The sequence below is a fragment of the Euleptes europaea genome, chromosome 16 (genome assembly GCF_029931775.1).
Source record: "Euleptes europaea isolate rEulEur1 chromosome 16, rEulEur1.hap1, whole genome shotgun sequence".
In the NCBI taxonomy this organism is placed as follows: Eukaryota; Metazoa; Chordata; class Lepidosauria; order Squamata; family Sphaerodactylidae; genus Euleptes; species Euleptes europaea.
Window position 1 is genome coordinate 21371766 of NC_079327.1, and position 17424 is coordinate 21389189.

Here is a 17424-nt window from a genome sequence, read left to right on the forward strand (position 1 = left end):
AGTTGGGGCCGACTGGAGAGTCTTGGGTTGGGGCTGTCAGGAGGGCGACCCAGGACAGTTTGCTAGCAACATTGTTATTGTGCTTAGCACATCAGCCCAGTCGCACGCGTAGTAAAGCAGAGGGGCTGATTGTTGGCACATTTTTTTAAAACCCATAGTATTCAGATCCATATTTTTTTTTTAAAGTATGAAGATTTTCAAATGGCTCCTGTAACAATAGTACACAAGCCCCACCCCCAAGTTATTTTTTTTAAAGGCCGGAAGCGCTTTGTTTTGCTCACCTCTGAAAAATCTCCGTTTTTGACATGAATTTTGGCCATGCTATCCAGCCAGGTCTTCCTGAGTTCAGGTGTGCTAGCGTAAGACTTTGCCAAGCTGTACTGAAGGTCCACAAGCATTTCTGGATCATTCTCGTGCTCCTTCATTTGTGCAGTGGCCATCAGGACAGTACGGATGCGCTTTGTCAAATCCTTTACGTCGGAAGGGAACGTGGTGTGCTATGAGGTGAAAAATCAGCAACACGTGCAATGAGTGCGACGAGCAGCGCGGTGCAGTGAGAAGCCTAAGCTGTGCACTTCCAGTCTTTCCCCCCCACCACCAAAAATTCATTTCCAACAAACAAGAATGATCAAGCAAGTCTCAGAGCCAAGTGAGATTTGGTGTACGGGGATGGTGGGGAGGAGGTGCCGCCACACTGCCTCCTAAAGCTGTTCCCCGCACGCCAAAAAACAAACAAAAAGCCTTTTAGCAGCTCTTTTTTGTAAGGCAGCTCTTTTTTTTTTCACCCCACAGAGAAAATGCTCTCTGCGCCAGCGTTCACGGGGTGAAAGGGGACAGGAAGCCCCGGGGGAGGGCCCCGCCGGCGACCCGTGGGTGTGTGTGCTGCCGTGGCAGTGCCCGGCATCCGGGCCTTTCCGCTGGCGTTGGGGCCACTAACACCGACGTAAGTTGCCCAAACGCCGGCGCAGCACCTTCCTGGCCTCCTAAGGGCTTTCACCCTTAGAGCTCAGGAAAGCACTGTAAATTCATGAGGAGAGTGTCTGCTGCAAGTTTGTTACATCCACGATTGTTTTACTTTGATAAAAAGCAGCATAATACTTACAGAAGAGGACTATTTTCACGTTAACTCTTTAAACATGCACTACAGAATTAATTTTTAAATGCCTCAAGCCATGGATTGGATGCTTTTCTTTTTCTTTCAGTCATCAAGCTTCATCAAGTTTTTCATGAGGATGCCTTTTTGTTTAAAAAGTATTTTTCATCTCAGGGGCACTTTTGTGAGTTTTGTTCTCTATTTGTATGATGTTATGAGTTGGATACAAACTAGACCTTGCAAGGAAGTCCCTGTGATTGCCACTCTTGAGCTGGAGAGGGTCCCCTTAGCAGCCAAGGGGTTTCCCCTGATGATTAAGTTCATAGTAAGTATATAGCAACACAGGAAAAGCTACCACCAACCTTAATAATCCTGTCACTGTTAGCGCAGTTGTTAATGATGGAAAGAGACTGCTGAAATCTGGTTCCTCCTATCCCAACAACATCTGCAATCAACTGACTTACAGAAATGATAACCTTGTGAAGAAGCAGAAACACATTTTATGGGATTTGGTTACTGTAGCCCTTCACTACTGAAGCCCAACACACTAAATCAGAGCTAAAAAAATTAGTCTCTGTTGGAAAAAAGTGTACAGCATCAGAAAACAACCTGCACTCCTGGGAGGTTCCCACAGGCAAACAATTGTGCAATTGACACAATGAGGGGAGTGTGACTACATTAGGAGAATTGGGGACTCAGAAAGAGCTTAATGAAAGTTTGGATTGGATGCCACCCCTGAACATTGCTGTCACAGAGGGGATGAAAACATTCCCAAATTAATTGTACTTTATTATTCTATGGGAAGTCACCTTGGGGATCCCTTTTGGATCAAGAGAAATAAAGATTTCTTTCTTTCCCTTTTTCTTTTCTATCAGTAGGAGACTTCAGTTATATTTAACTGTTTAAAATTTGAATACAATAAATACTGCTTCAACGATTACAATTTGTCCTAAATTCCAAAGTAGCAGAAAAACTGCTGAGAACTGAAAATACAGTATAACCTTACCCTACGTGTCCATTAGACAATAATTTGTTTTCTAACTTTTTGAACTGCTTTTGCACAACCTGAAAGGGAGCAAATGGTGGATCCAAAGGGGGGAAATGAAGCACAAAATAAAAGTCCTTAATATCAGTTACCTCAATCTGAAGAAGGGGTTCTTTACATTAAAGATACTGGGAAAAGGATCTGATACACACAAACACACTTTTGTGGGAAAGACTGAAATAGCGATACATACAAAAAAAGGTAGACTGCATTGTATCACTGTAGTTTCAGTAATAGTTATATTTACCACAGCATGACATTTTAACCTGCTTGGTGGATTTAATACAAATTATCCCAAGCAACCCTGAAGTGTTCCAAGATTTCTGTAAAGGAAGTATTATATGCATACAATAGTACTCCAAGTGCAGGAACAACGGTGTCCCCTCAGCAAAACTGCTGGATGTAGAAGATTTTACACCCCCAAACAAAAATATAGGAGCCCCGTGGCACAGAGTGGTAAGCTGCAGTACTGCAGTCAAAAGCTCTGCCCACGACCTGAGTTCGACCCCGATGGAAGTCGGTTTCAGGTAGCCGACTCAAGGTCGACTTAGACTTCCATCCTTCCGAGGTCGGTAAAATGAGTACCCAGCTTGCTGGGGGGTAAAGTGTAGATGACTGGGGAAGGCAATGGCAAACCACCCTGTAAACACAGTCTGCCAAGTAATCGTCGGGATGTGACGTCACCGCATGGGTCAGTAATGACCCAGTGCTCACACAGGGGGGCTACCTTTACCTTTAAACAAAAATATGGTGCTTAAGGAATGTATGCGTGTAAGTGGATTTGTTTCTACTTTAGAGTGTCCTTGCTGTACTGTGATGGTCTGCAATACGATAGTAAAAACTGCCACTGCTTTAACATATAAAAATAAAATGTACTAACTTGTAGGTGTGTCCTGACAAATGACCTTTTCCCCGTGTAATCAAAATTATTCCTCATCAAGAAATAAAGGAGTTGTGAAGCGTCCATCCGAATTGAACTCAGCTTGGAGTTGCAACACTTCAAAATTTCATAGCACAACGCTGAACACATATCCGCTCTCCCTTCATAAAATGTAGAAGGAAACTGCAGGAAACACCCCCCCCCCAAAAAAAACCATTTACTTTGGCTCACCTTTAAAAGGAGAGTAGAGTAAAAATCAGAACATTCTAATGTTAACGAAATAGCATAATAATCAAACAGATTCAGTAAAGGGCATTAAAAATAGTTTTAAAACAAAAATGGCTTTTAATTTTGCTAAATATCAGGAAGGAACCTGAAAACAGGCAATTAACTGGATACTTAATTGTTCAAAAACTATTCTCCCAAACAAAACAAAAACATGCAAAGTTATTTGGGACACTCAAAATATAGAGCCACAAATCTGAAGCCTGTCAAATGGCCACTTTGCCCAGGCTAGGCCCAGCTTTAGAGAAGGGAGGAGAAGGCTAGGCAGGGGTGTGGACTGTACCTCCAACATGCACACGCTTCATTTCAGATCAGATCAGATTTATTAATATGGCATATGCCAGTTGAACACTTATGCCACTTATACATGCAATAAAACATTACATACACAGATTTTACGAAAACAGTACCTAGTTAAAATTCTCGAATAATATATAATAAGTTAAAATTCACTGTATTTGCCTAATGTTTTGTAACTTGACTCTATGCCCTCTTTGACTGGCAGAGCAACCCCACACCCCCAACATGTCCCCCCTATCTACAGAGTTTATACCCAGGGATAATAGTGTCCCATTGATTCTGCCCAATTCTACCAGGTTTCTGACATGCCCACCATATCTAAATTGTAATTTTAGCACCAATAACTTCAGCTCACCCATCTTGGCACAGAGGCTTCCAGCATTAGCATACAGAACCTGGACGTCATTTCTGTCTCTAAGGATCTGCACCCTCCCCTCTTTATAGTCCTACTCTCATTCTCAAGTTCTAACCTGTTCCTGCTAATATTTTCACAAGATTTTATCACACTATCCCTTTTGGATGAGTCAATCCAAACCAGCGGCTTCTGATCTCATCCCCTTTCCTCCAGGCAGAGATATTTCTCATCACCTACTACCCCCCTTTTTTTTTTACATGGAAATGCCCAGAACAGAACTTGGGACCTTCTGCATACAAAGTAACTGCTTTACCTCTGAGCCACAGTCCCAAATCCCTTCTTCTCTTCCCAACTCTACCAACCAATAATTTATTTTCGAAGGCTTTCATGGTCAGAGTTCATCAGTTCTTGTAGGTTATCTGGGCTGTGTGACCGTGGTCTTGGTATTTTCTTTCCTGACATTTCGCCAGCAGCTGTGGCAGGCATCTTCAGAGGAGTAACACTGAAGGACAGTGAAGGAGGAGTAACACTGAAGGAGGAGTAACACTGGAGAGACACTGTCCTTCAGTGTTACTCCTCTGAAAATGCCTGCCACAGCTGCTGGCGAAACGTCAGGAAAGAAAATACCAAGACCACGGTCACACAGCCCAAATAACCTACAAGAACCGAATAATTTATTTATTTACAAAATAAACATACCACCTTTATGCCCTCACAAGGGCCACTTTAAATTTAAAACCACATGATAAAAATCACATTTTGAAACCATTTAAAATCAACCCCCTACACACACATTATTAAAATGAATCAAAAACAGTTAAAAGGCATTAAGATAGCAATTAAAGCAATAATGATAACTAATAATGGAAATTAAGTTGCAAGACCACTACTTACCTTAAAAATCAGAGATCTTAAAGCACTGAAGACGTTTTTTAATGCTGTTTCTGACTGGTTTTTTTTCATAAAGCAAAGGTAGACATCAAATACCTTTTTCATCAGAGGATTATGCCCATGATCCGCCAGTAACTGATTCTTAAATTCAGGAGACAAATTGACAATATCATTTATCAATTATACCAAGCCTCAAAGACCCTGGCTATGTCAAAGACCTGCTCTTGGAATATTGCTATGGAAGATATCTGGGGACACCATCACCAAACTGTGAGCTGGCCGAATACTGATAGTGGAGAATTTCAAAACGGATTTTAACATGCCATTTTCTTGTATTTTACAACAATTCACATGTTTTCTGTTGCTAGGTGGCTAGAACCCAGATCCAAAGACCTGCCTGATGTTTTCATGTACCAGAGCTTTCTCAAAAACTACCTCTGCATGCTATATGGCAACCCACTTCAAACTGAGGAGAATTTCAAAAGCAGCTACAGGAAATAAAGGGGACAGTTGCAGCTACTCAACAGGTTAATTGGTAAGAATTATGTTTGCACTAATCGGAATATGAGCAGTGCAGATTTTTTACTGCTAATTTGGGGAGGGGACAGGAGAGGTTATAATCTCATGAAGAGGGATATGTAATTTGGGAAAGATGACAAAATTCTGCTGTCCACGCAGTTTGCCCGCTTATACTTATTATTTGACTATTCCTCGTCTTTCTAGAGCCTTCTGTTTAGCTAGATTGAATGCTAACCCCTCTATGGTTACGCAGGGCAGAATTCTGATTATACCATATCCATACAGGACCTGTCCTTGCTCTTCTGGCTCTATCGGTTCATTAGCTCATGCCCTCTTGGAATGACGCTTTTATGAGGAACTCTGATCACGTTATATCTCTCCCCTTTTAACATATAAATCTAATGCCTCTGTGTCAGACACAATGCCTTTTTAATTAAGTGACAGGGATTCCAAGGCTACATCGTCAGTGGCAAAATTTATTTCAGTCCTTATGTCCCTGAAACATTAGATTTGTGCTGCTCAAGATCAATGGATCAAGGAGCTTCTAAGGGATAAAGGAAAGGAAAATTCTGCGGTGTATGCACAAATGTATAGGTATCTGCATAATCTAAAACAGGAGATTTGTTGCCAAGATCTAGCTATGCACAGCTAGAAAAATACCTTAAATGCTGTTGTGAATAAAGATAAAGTGTCCAGAATTGTAAGGCAAACTTCAGTGGCAATGCTGGCTTCAAGTAAAGACTGATGAAGGACATCTGCTTCAGAGTGGCCATAACCTGTGAAAATTTGTAGCAGCCATTACTCAGTATCAAACTTTTATAAAAGTCCAAGTTTCAAAATTTTGCCGTGGTAACACTAGTCAAATGGTGGTAGAGCAGAAATTGTTGTGAATCTCAGATCCAACAGAAAGGCTACTGTCGAAGGCTTTCACGGCCAGAGTTCATCGGTTCCTGTAGGTTATCCGGGTTGTGTGAGCGTAGTCTTGGTATTTTCTTTCCTGACGTTTTGCCCACAGCTGTGGCAGGCATCTTCAGAGGAGTAACACTGAAGATACTACACTGGAGACACTGTCCTTCAGTGTTACTCCTCTGAAGATGCCTGCCACAGCTGTGGGTGAAACGTCAGGAAAGAAAATACCAAGACCACGCTCACACAACCCGGATAACCTACAAGAACCGAGAAAGGCTACTGTTACAGATATAAGAGACAATTTAAAAAACACCACAGTGGACAAAATATTGTGGCGGCTCCTCTAAAGGAACACACGTATAACACGCACGTTAGTATGTTTTGATTATATAAACAGCTGCTTTGTTTTCCAGAGAGCTTTCAGCTAAAAGTTTAAGACTGAACAGTGTAAAAAGTAGTATCAATGTACAGTGTTACAGCCATAGTGCTGTTATATCCAAAATAAGTGGCTTGAAAAACCGTAAGTCTATGCCTCATTTATAATATTCACAAATGTGTTTAAAAGTTAAGGTACACATTTCCAGACAGCTTTCAGCTAAAAGACTGAACAGAGTAAAAAGTAGTAGTTTGGGAGGGGGCGTGGCTCAGTGGTAGAGCATCTGCTTGGCATGCAGAAGGTCCCAGGTTCAATCCCCGGCATCTCCAGTTACAGGGACTAGGCAAGTAGGTGATGTGAAAGACCTCTGCCTGAGACCCTGGAGAGCCGCTGCCAGTTTGAGTAGACAATACTGACTTTGATGGACCAAGGGTCTGATTCAGTATAAGGCAGCTTCACGTGTAATATCAATGTACAAAGTATATTACAACCATAGGTCTGTTATATCCAAAATAAGTGGTTTGAAAAACCAGAAGGCTATGCTACATTTCTAATATTCACAAATGTGTTTAAAAGTTAAGGTACACATTTGGTTTGGTCCAGGACAGTGTTTCCCTGGCTTCTGATAGCACAGGCACACACAAAAGTGGAGGCTTATTTCACTCACTATAACCATATAAATATTTTATTTTTCAGTATAGGAGTATCTGCCTCCCATTGCCTGTGTTCCTGAGCCAAGTGAGTATTCCGGGGTGTGCCTGGCAATTAGAAGGAGACAAGCTGGGAGCAGAGACTTGTGTAGAGATACAGCAAGGGTGGGTCTCCTCTATAGGCAGGTAACAATGCTAAAAAGAGGGCTGAGTGCGTGTTCCATTCATATACAGTACAGGCAACACCACAGCAGTGACTCATACAAAGACAGAGGGTAGCTTCTTCTTGACAGAAGACTTTAGGCTGACGTGAGCCTTCCCATTAATTTCTCATGGCACACTAGCTGGTCTCTGGCAACACGCTAATATCCCCCAGCAGAGAGACAGGAAATCACTTCCCTCAGAAAACACTCATCACTGCTATGAGCCTAATAATTCACCAAATGGATGTCTAGAAAATGCCTTTTATACGATCAAAGCAGCCAGCAACGTTAACGTTTTTAGGTTACCTGACTTGCCCTCCTTTACCTTAACAGTGTAAGATTTTGTAAAGCACATTGTAAAGAAATTTCTGGATGTTTCTGAGGTTTGATTTTTTAAAGAGCAGATGTAAGTAACTGCTCTTTCAGTCCCCTTGTATAACCAGAGCAATAAAAAAAAACAGTGAGGCTATATATGCACGCTAATTTCCAAGCTCCTTCTGTCTCTTACATTTCCCTACATGGATACAGTTATCTTCCACATACTTGAGAGCAGTTGATGTTAAAAAAGAAAACTGCACAGCATCACTTCCAGATTAGAAGCATGCAAGGAACTGTCATCTTCACTTCAAAAGAAAATGTTGTGTCAGTAACATGAAAAGCGATCATTTTCTCCATATAATGTCTTTACAGAAATGGCTCTAGCAGAATTCCTAAACTGTTCTTTAAAAGACTGAGTGTAAAAAGGGATTTGGCACAAGAGGTGTGTTGTTGTTTTTTGAGGAAGAAAACAATGTGTGCACATTGGAGACTTGTCCCCCCTTGAGAAGTATCTTGGGAAATCTCCAAACATTTTCCTCAAAGCTTAAGAGGAGGGAGTAATTTAGTAATTCTGTAGCAGCCTCATATGTTTTTTTTGTTTTTTAAAAAAAATATTATCCTTCAAACTTCATATACTGAATATTTTCTTTCATTTACTGAATATTTTCTTTCAAGCTGTAAGTTCTTTGTTTGTGTACTTATTGACTTTGACTTTAGTGGTGCACTCCCCCAATAAAAATGTATTCCTCAGAGATGTATGTGACTTCAATGCCTTTCTCCCCAATGAGGACCCCCAAGCAGTTTCCATCATTCTCTTCTCCTCCATTTTATCCTCACAACAATCCTGTGAAGTAGATTACACTAAGAGTTTGTGACTGGCCCAAGATTTCACAACAGAGTGGGGATTTGAACCTGGATCTCCTAGATCCTAATCCACACTCTAACCACTATATACACGGAGATCAGAAGGCACAGTTCAGAATTTACAACTGTCAAGCCTGGGTCAGTTTATAAACCAGTACTATCGATTTATCTAACAAAATGTTAAATATACTCTGGAATCTTCGGTTTTTATATCATAAGGATATATAAAAGATAAAGGATGCGTAGCCCACTAAATGCAAAACCACAAAGACAAAAAAGCTTTAAATCTATTGGTAAAATGAAGCAGAAGCATATTTTGAAGCAGAACTTAACATTCTGTCTTTTTGGTTCTTACCTGTGCAATAGCTGAACTAGAACTGTGACATTTGGAAGCAACTGAGCTTATATTTGTCCAGTCTATTTCATCTAGTTAGATACAGAGAAGATAATGCAAGCATATACCAAGAAATCATTTACCACAATGTGCTTTTAACTACTTGGTAAGCCAGCTGTCTGTATCATCCTCTGAGTGCTAAGGAGAATGTCACCACATGGAGGGGCAGGTGTGTGGCTGAACTGTCATCTGTATCCATCGTACTCTGGCTAGCATGCAGGTAGTAAGCACTGAATATACCATTAGTTTCCATAAACTGCCTGTTTCTTGGAAGCTTCACAAAATTCTGCATAGGATTTAAAACCAGATTTTGTTTCAAGCATTTTAATAGAATCTGACTTCAACCTGGTTTATGTCTTACCATTGTCTACAGTAATTCCAAGCAAACTTGATATTTTTCTCACACTGAAAACACAGAAAAAGTGACTTTATTACTGGGTGCTCATTTCAGAACCAAGCTAAAATCATGGACTCATACTTTAAAACTACTTCAGGATATTGTTCCTTAAACTTGATGCCAAAATGTGGTCACATAGTCAAACAAGCACATTTCGTTATTTTAAAAAAAAAATACTAGAAAGGGAATGAAATAATAATAAAAGAGTTTCAAATTAAGGACGGACTTAAAATCTTTCAAAATAGGTCACCATGGAATAAACCCGTCTGAATAATACTATATAGTTGTTGTTTTTAAATTACAATACATTAAATGTTGCTAGTGAACCGTGTTCCACATTGTGTCATCATTTGGTACTGTTATTCAGTAGTGATCCAAATTCCTTTACTTGCTTGGCCTGGAAAAATAGAATCCATGACATGTTCTGGTGTGGGTTTTGGACCTGCCTCTGGTGTTGTGGTACTGGATGGAGATTTCAGCTGTTATGATGCCATGGAACTTACTGTGGCTAAATGTGAGAGAGTTATCCAGGCTGCTCAGCTGCTGCAATCTGGCATGCACCATCCCTGTTCTGCTACGGGAAACAGGCAATGTCTGAGATTTTCGATCATGAACTATGGGTCCCAACCCCTCCTGGTTCCTGCAAGATGGGTGAAATGGGACAGAAGCAAAAGTTAAACATGTTGCACTGCGGCAAGAGAGGGAGAGAGTTAGTTAAGCGGCTCAAGCAAAACAAAAAAACACTACAGAAAGATGAAAATATAATGCAGCCTATTATCTATTTTAGTTGATATCCTGATGAAGTTATCCAGCCAGCCAAGGCACTTATCTATGCCTCATCAGTTGCACTGACAGAATCAAAGCAGCCTGTGCAATTTGCTTTCCAACCAGAGTGGACAGGTGGAAGCAACCCAAAAGTCTGAAAGACTAGATCTGTCAAAAGGACAAGCCACTCGACTGTTGATATTATCAACTATAGGAAGGTCTACACTCTAGCCAGATGTCACGCCCTGCCTTTGGCTGTCCTAGAAGGAAATTACAAGAAGATTCCAAGATCAGAAAGGCTATGCCCCTGCAGGTCAGGAGACATCGAAACCACCAAGCATGTATTGTTTAGCTGTTTATTCTACCATGAGGCCCGTATTAGATTCATTGCTCTCCTGATCAGTGAATTCCCTGATAAGCCAGTAGAATTCCTGACTAAGAGGCTCCTTATGGGTGAATCTCCACACTTTTCACTCCCAACTGCCAAATTCTGTGCCATCGCAATTAAAATTCGCAAAAATAGAATGGAAAAAATTACTAAACCGGGCTATACTTTTGGAAATATTAAGTTAAGTTATATCTTGTGATTTGTTTTAATATCCTACATTTTAACATCATTAGTCTTTTATCTAATTTTGTAATTTATACTAGTTCTTCAGTTTTATTAAGTCAGATAATTTTATGTATTAACCCTTTGGCTGGTCAAACAGACCGTATCAATAAAATTTTGAATTTTGACTGTTGATATTTTTAATTATCTAAAACAAAATAGGCAGCATTCCACAAGCATCATGAGCAAGTTACTTCTCAATTCAAAAGCTTCTAAAATGTGTGAAGGCTACACCACACAACTTGCTCTAGAAATGTTTAATTCAGAATTGTAAATGTACTACATGAGTAAAAATAATAATAAAAGTTAAGGCTAAAAAAGCTCATGTTATAGGAAGGTCAAAGAAGTTTTAAAATAAGTCACATAAACAGTCTTAGAAAGCACACATGCAGTTAATGTAGAATTATGCAAGATACTAACACCTGTAATCTTACCGAGGCAGGAAGGGAGTAGAGCCATACACTTTGTTAAATTTGCCAGCAATCAAGTGAAGGAAATAGAAAAGTGATCTGTGTTAGCAATCAGTACAGACTAACCTTTCCTAGTGTGTACCACCACCAGAGCTGACAAGAAATGAAAACCAATACCAGAATTACACACATCCCTGTTTCCTCGACCATAGGGTGTGTAAAGATTGCATGCACTTTTATGCAAACACATTCCTTTGGTGCATCTCAATGTAAAAAGTTCTGTGAAAACCTCTTCGGTAATTCCAAACCAGCAGAAACGTGCAGTTTCCAGTTCAATGTCCACATGCAGCACAATAGAAACTTTATTAGTAAAAAAAGAGTTTTAACAAAGTGATTGAAGTTACCAATGTAATTTATTGAATTTATAGCAAAAATCTGGTAACTTGTATAATTATATCCAAATTCACAACTCTCCAAAGTTCAAAAGAAATAATCATTATCAACTTTTTGAAACTACAGGTTGGCTCCCAACCAGCTTTTCTACTGGTGAAAAAGGGATGAAGGGGTCTACTTTGACCATCCCAAAATCAAAACAAAAGCTATGCTGATGATTATGGAACCTGCAGGGACAAAATCCACATGGGGTGGACAGATGTAAAATGAAGGGGAATTGACTAAGACTGAGCAAAAAAGCTGGCTGAATCCAACCCTATATCTGTACTTGGCCAAAATACATTTTTAAATATTACTTAGTACATTGAGGGTGCAATCCTAAGCAGGTCTTCTCAGAATTAAGTCCCGTTTTATTCAGTGGGGCTTATTCCCAGGGAAGTGACTTTAGGAATGCGCTGTAAGGAAGCGCAACCCTAGTAGGATTGCCACGATCGTTCCAGAGACAGGGTTCCACTTCACACAAACAGCTTGCATGGCAAATCTTCATCTGCACCGCACCACTTCAGATGGCGAGTGAGGCGGCAGACGGTAGAATGCTCCCCCCCACATCTATTTATCTCCATGACTTGACTTATTAATGCTGCCCAAGTGATATAGCCTAGTTTGTGAGAACTAGATTAGAAAGCCATGAAGCTTATGGAAGGTCACACGAAGATTGGTTAATAGGGCTCTATGGCTGTTCTTGGAGATACGTTGCAAATAAAAACTGAACTGCAAATTAATTAGCACAATAATGCAGAATATGCATTCAACTTGGCTCACAGAACAGGATAACCTTTCTGTATTCTGATTCTCTGGATTCATTCAAACAGATGCCATTGTAAAGAACCAAGGCAGAATAAAAGCCAGACAGGACTGCTTCTACAGACCTGCTGACAGATAAAGAGGCAACAAATGGCGTGGTGTTTTTCTCTTCCATATATCCAAACTGTGATGTTTATTTTCTCTGTGTCTTGAATAGACTGCCTTCTATCAAGAAGTAGTAAACATCAGAAGGCAGATGACAGGGTTTGTCAAAAGGGGCAAATTAACTGCGGCACTTATTTAGAATCATAGAGTTGGAAGGGACCACCAGGGTCATCTAGTCCAAACCCCTGCACAATGCAGGAAATTCACAACTACCTCCCCTCCACAACCCCAGTGACCCCTACTCCATGCCCAGAAGATGGCCAAAACGCCCTCCCTCTCATCATCTGCTTAAGGTCATAGAATCAGCATTGCTGACAGATGGCCATCTAGCCTCTTCTTAAAAACCTCCAGGGAAGGAGAGATTACCACCTCCCGAGGAAGCCTGTTCCACTGAGGAACCGCTCTGTTAGAAATTTCTTCCTAATGTCTAGACGGACATTTTGTAGTTGTGGGTAACAATCTTCGGGTATCATGCATGGCTTTGAGAGACTCACGGGCAGTAGGCTACAAGGCTACTTTTTCAAGCAAAATTCTCACAGTATCAAGAACTTACTCAAAAAATAATGCTATGGCTTCATACAGTACAACAATTTGGGGGTGAGGCAAAATGGAAATAAAATAAGGCATCACATGTAACATGCAGAAAGGGCCACTGTAAAGTCCAGTTACTTACCTGCCAAATTGACAGACCTCCCTTCTCAGTGTTGCAGTTACTCTCTATATATGTTATGTTATAGTAATACAATTATGCAATGAATTTAAGTTATACACAGTACCTGGCGATATATCGTTTTCCCATGTACTGAAACTGATGTAAGCACACTCTGCAAAGAACACGGAAAGAGTCACTAGAGTTTAAATGCAGACACCACCTTAGTAAAAACTTAAATATAATAACTGGAATAAAAATAATGCCAATAATTGCTGGCCTGTACTTTAATTTATTTTGGTTTGTTCATGATATGAATGACCCTGTGTTTACTCTCGGACTTTCACACACACATACCCTATTCCATCATTTGTGGAAGAGAGGCTTACTAGATTAGGAAGTCTTCAGTTTAACTACAAATGGCTGCAACATTCAGATTCAGATGCTTTAAGAAATTTGGAGTTTGTTTCTTGCCCATAAATCAGAATTCTAAATCCTTGGTTTAGAATCCTGGTTCAGGGGCAAGAAAACTTGATTTAGTTGAAGCACCTACGTAACACCTCACAAATTGTGGTTAGAACACAGACTTGGTAGAACAGGTAATCTTTAATTTCAACACTGTGCACGATTTTCTCCATTATACAAGATGAGCATGAAATGTATGAAAGGTGACCAAAGCATTTTCTATAATGCATAGTTTTTTAAGAAATGTCAACTGCTTTTAGAAGAAACAGAAAATAAAGGACAGAACATAATCTTTAGATTAATAATGTTATTTTCATTAACATGAAAGGCAATTTCTAAACTCCCTCAAACAGATTTTTTTCCAGAACCCAACAACAGAACTGAGGATCAAGATGGATTATTCAGAACTACTTTCTGTGAAATCTTAATAACACTGATTATTTGTGAAAATAAATAAGAGCATATCACGTGGGGGAGGGTCAGCTGAAAGAAAGTTTATTTTCCACTACAGATTGGGCCATTACCAGAACTTCTGTTTCTATATGGATCCTTCTGTAAAGTTCCATCATGGGGTTCTGCCTGTGGGCATTCCTGCATAATCCTTCATGTTGCAGATGTGTGCTCTCCAGTGGATCTCTGGAATGTGGTGGGATGGGGCATGGATGGGCTACAGTCGAGGGAGAGTCCACAGAAATTGGACCCCTGTCCCTTTCCATGAACAGAAATGGCTTCTGTCTAGGCTCTTTCTTTCTTTTTTAATTTTAAGTCAAGAGTGTTGCTATGGTTAAAGGTTTGAGAACTATACAGTACATTAGAATAGTTAAGGAAACTCACTCTGCAATTGTGAAAAAATCCATAAGTTCTGATGGTGAAGCCTTGTTCCAATATGTGAATAGAGCATCTACGATGTAAAAGATTTTCAAAAAAATTAATGAAATATACCAACATCACTGTCTACTGTTCCGTTACTTTCTAACATTAAGGATTCCTAAGGCAAGAAACAGGCAGTATGTTACAGAAATGAAAACCTGCTATCAAGCGGAAGTCCTAACAACAAAATATACATTTATGATACCATTACACAGACTATTAATGAACCAAAAACTTCCAGAAACAAATTGGGCCTCTGTTTTCCCTCTAGTTATGCATTTTGGTGATACAAGTTTATGGTTGCCCGGCCACAAACTCAAATTGATCCAGGCTTTGTGTGTGTTTGTGTGTGTGTGTGCGCGCGCGTGTGTGTGTGTGTGTGTAAAGTGCCATCAAGTCGCAGCCGACTTATGGCGACCCCTTATGGGGTTTTCAAGGCAAGAGACTAACAGAGGTGGTTTGCCAGTGCCTTCCTCTGTATAGCAGCCCTGGACTTCCTTGGTGGTCTCCCATCCAAATACTAACCAGGGCTGACCCTGCTTAGCTTCTGAGATCTGACGAGATCAGGCTAGCCTGGGCCATCCAGATCAGGGCCAGGCTTTCTACAGAATGTATAAATTTAATTGATTTATTATTTTTTCAGCAGTACAGAAGTAGAGTCCCGTGGCGCAGAGTGGTAAGCTGCAGTACTACAGTGAACGCTCTGCTCATGACTTGAGTTCGATCCCAATAGAAGTCGGTTTCAGGTAGCTGGCTCAAGGTTGACTCAGCCTTCCATCCTTCCAAGCTTGGTAAAATGAGTACTCGGCTTGCTATAGGTAAAGTGTAGACGACTGGGGAAGGCAATGGCAAACTACCCTGTAAACAAAGTCTGCCTAGTAAATGTTGTAATGTGACATCACGCCATGAATCAGTATTGACCCGGTGCTTGCACAGGGGACTATCTTACTTTTTATAGAAACAAAATGTAACCTATTCCCCTCTACACGTATCAACTGTGGAGTCATATTTGATGCTGCCAATATTACTCCTATGTCAAAAGCAGACATTCAGTTGAAAGGCTGCCAAGTCAGAAGTTCAGAGAGAAGCAGGAACTATAACATAAGGGGCACATGGGTGGATGAACCCTGACCTCATCTGTCTTTCTGTATACATTCTGTTTTGAACAAGGCACTGATCATGGCTTCAGACTAGATATACCTATTTCGCCACTTATTTCTTGATCAATTCTTGCAGGGGGTGGGATTCCTCCAACTATAGACTAAATATGAATTAACCTGGGGAACCATCATGATAAGAATAGGAGCTGCTTTATTAAAAAAACTAGAAATCCTAATAGCAGTGACAAGTCCATACAGTTTAGTAGAAACTTAGGTAGCTCCTTGTCACACCCTATAACCTCAGAAACAGAATAATTTTCCAATATAGAAATTAGGAGAACTACACAAAATAAAAACTTAAGAGCTTTGAAAAAAAATGGCTATGGTAATCCCAAATTTGTGACCTTCATAAACCCTGCAAATGAAGCACAGTAGCCCATGGTGGTGAGTACAACACATTTTGCAGCTTCAGCTTATCAAGAAAAAATTATGAATATAGGCAAGAAATAAATCTGACAGAGAAGATATGCTTTAATATGCCAGCTTATAGAGGAACTGCCATGTGGCACCACATGGCATAATACAATGATTCCTGAATATGAAGTTTGAGAGACTCAAGTTCTATATGGACATCTTCAGAACAAACCAAATTGTAAGCAGCATTTTTTCCCCTTACCATCTGACATGCTTTTTAAAATATGAAGGAAACACATCAAAAGACTCTTGATTTCGGATTGATCAAGTTTGTCGCAACGAATGACAGAACTTCCTGGTGTGCAAGTTTGTTGGTTCTGAAAACAACACAAAAATCACTTGCATAAGAGGCTCCTAAAATCCCAAATGCAACTTTGTAACATGCAAATTACCCACACACTAACACCACCAGCATATATGCTGAACTAAACTTGTACACTTTACCCTAATCCAATTTGCTTTCCCAAGCTACTTCTTCAAAAAGAAAAGCTACTTAAGAGCTGCTTCTATGAAATGCAGCTGGAGCAATCAAGAAAAGGGTACCGGCATTACTATTAATTTGTGTAGCTATTCAAGGGGAATTGCAAGGAGCTGCTCCTTTTCAAGTATCATGCTACAGTAACAATAGTTAAAATTTAAATGAGAAGCAAGACTCTTCTCTTATTTCTGTAAGAGACTGAAAGACTACGTTACTGAAAGACTATGTACTACATGTATATATTAATGCAATACATGCACATACACACACACACACACATGCCTCCCTCAATTTTGCTTAGCAAAAAGTCCCTAGCTGATACATTCGTTGCCTTTTAAGAAATGTGTCTGCAAGTGGGGAGAGGGGAAGGAACTGCCAAATGATAATACCACTTAAAATTAAATAGCCATAGTTTAAACTGTACAACATTGCTTAATCACATATAGCAATAGAAATAATAGTCACGTGGGGTATGAGTTAAAAAAAATATGGACTGGTGTTTCTTTCCTTTTTTAAGGAGCTTTTCATTATCATTATTTGCAATTTAGAGTTAAGTTAGAAGGGACAAAATGATATAGATTCACCCAGAGAACTGTATGTTGAATAGCAGATTAGGAGTTTATTGTTTAATTTAGTTAGTATATGGTTGGGGGTATTGTGTATAGTGTGCACTGATTGTTATGTATTTTGTGTTTGATGTTTTTTGTGTTTTTTTGAAAATAAAAAATTACTTAAAAATTAAATAGCCATAATGTACAAAGT

The 17424-nt window shown here is 39.9% G+C and overlaps 1 protein-coding gene across 3 annotated transcripts in view; it reads right to left on the minus strand.

Moving 5' to 3' along the window:
• DOCK9 (dedicator of cytokinesis 9) overlaps positions 1-17424 on the minus strand; it is a 130027-nt gene that overhangs the window by 24074 nt on the left and 88529 nt on the right. For 2 of the 3 annotated variants that reach the window (XM_056862181.1, XM_056862182.1), the window contains exons 35-43: positions 16387-16501; positions 14575-14641; positions 13403-13450; positions 9983-10119; positions 6029-6144; positions 4853-4990; positions 3019-3201; positions 1456-1569; positions 282-497 (exon numbers count right to left, since the gene is read on the minus strand). In XM_056862181.1, the coding sequence (XP_056718159.1) occupies positions 282-497; positions 1456-1569; positions 3019-3201; positions 4853-4990; positions 6029-6144; positions 9983-10119; positions 13403-13450; positions 14575-14641; positions 16387-16501 (1134 nt within the window). Of the gene's footprint in view, positions 1-281; positions 498-1455; positions 1570-3018; positions 3202-4852; positions 4991-6028; positions 6145-9443; positions 9488-9982; positions 10120-13402; positions 13451-14574; positions 14642-16386; positions 16502-17424 lie in introns of all 3 variants that reach the window. The other variant, XM_056862183.1, reaches the window with a different exon arrangement.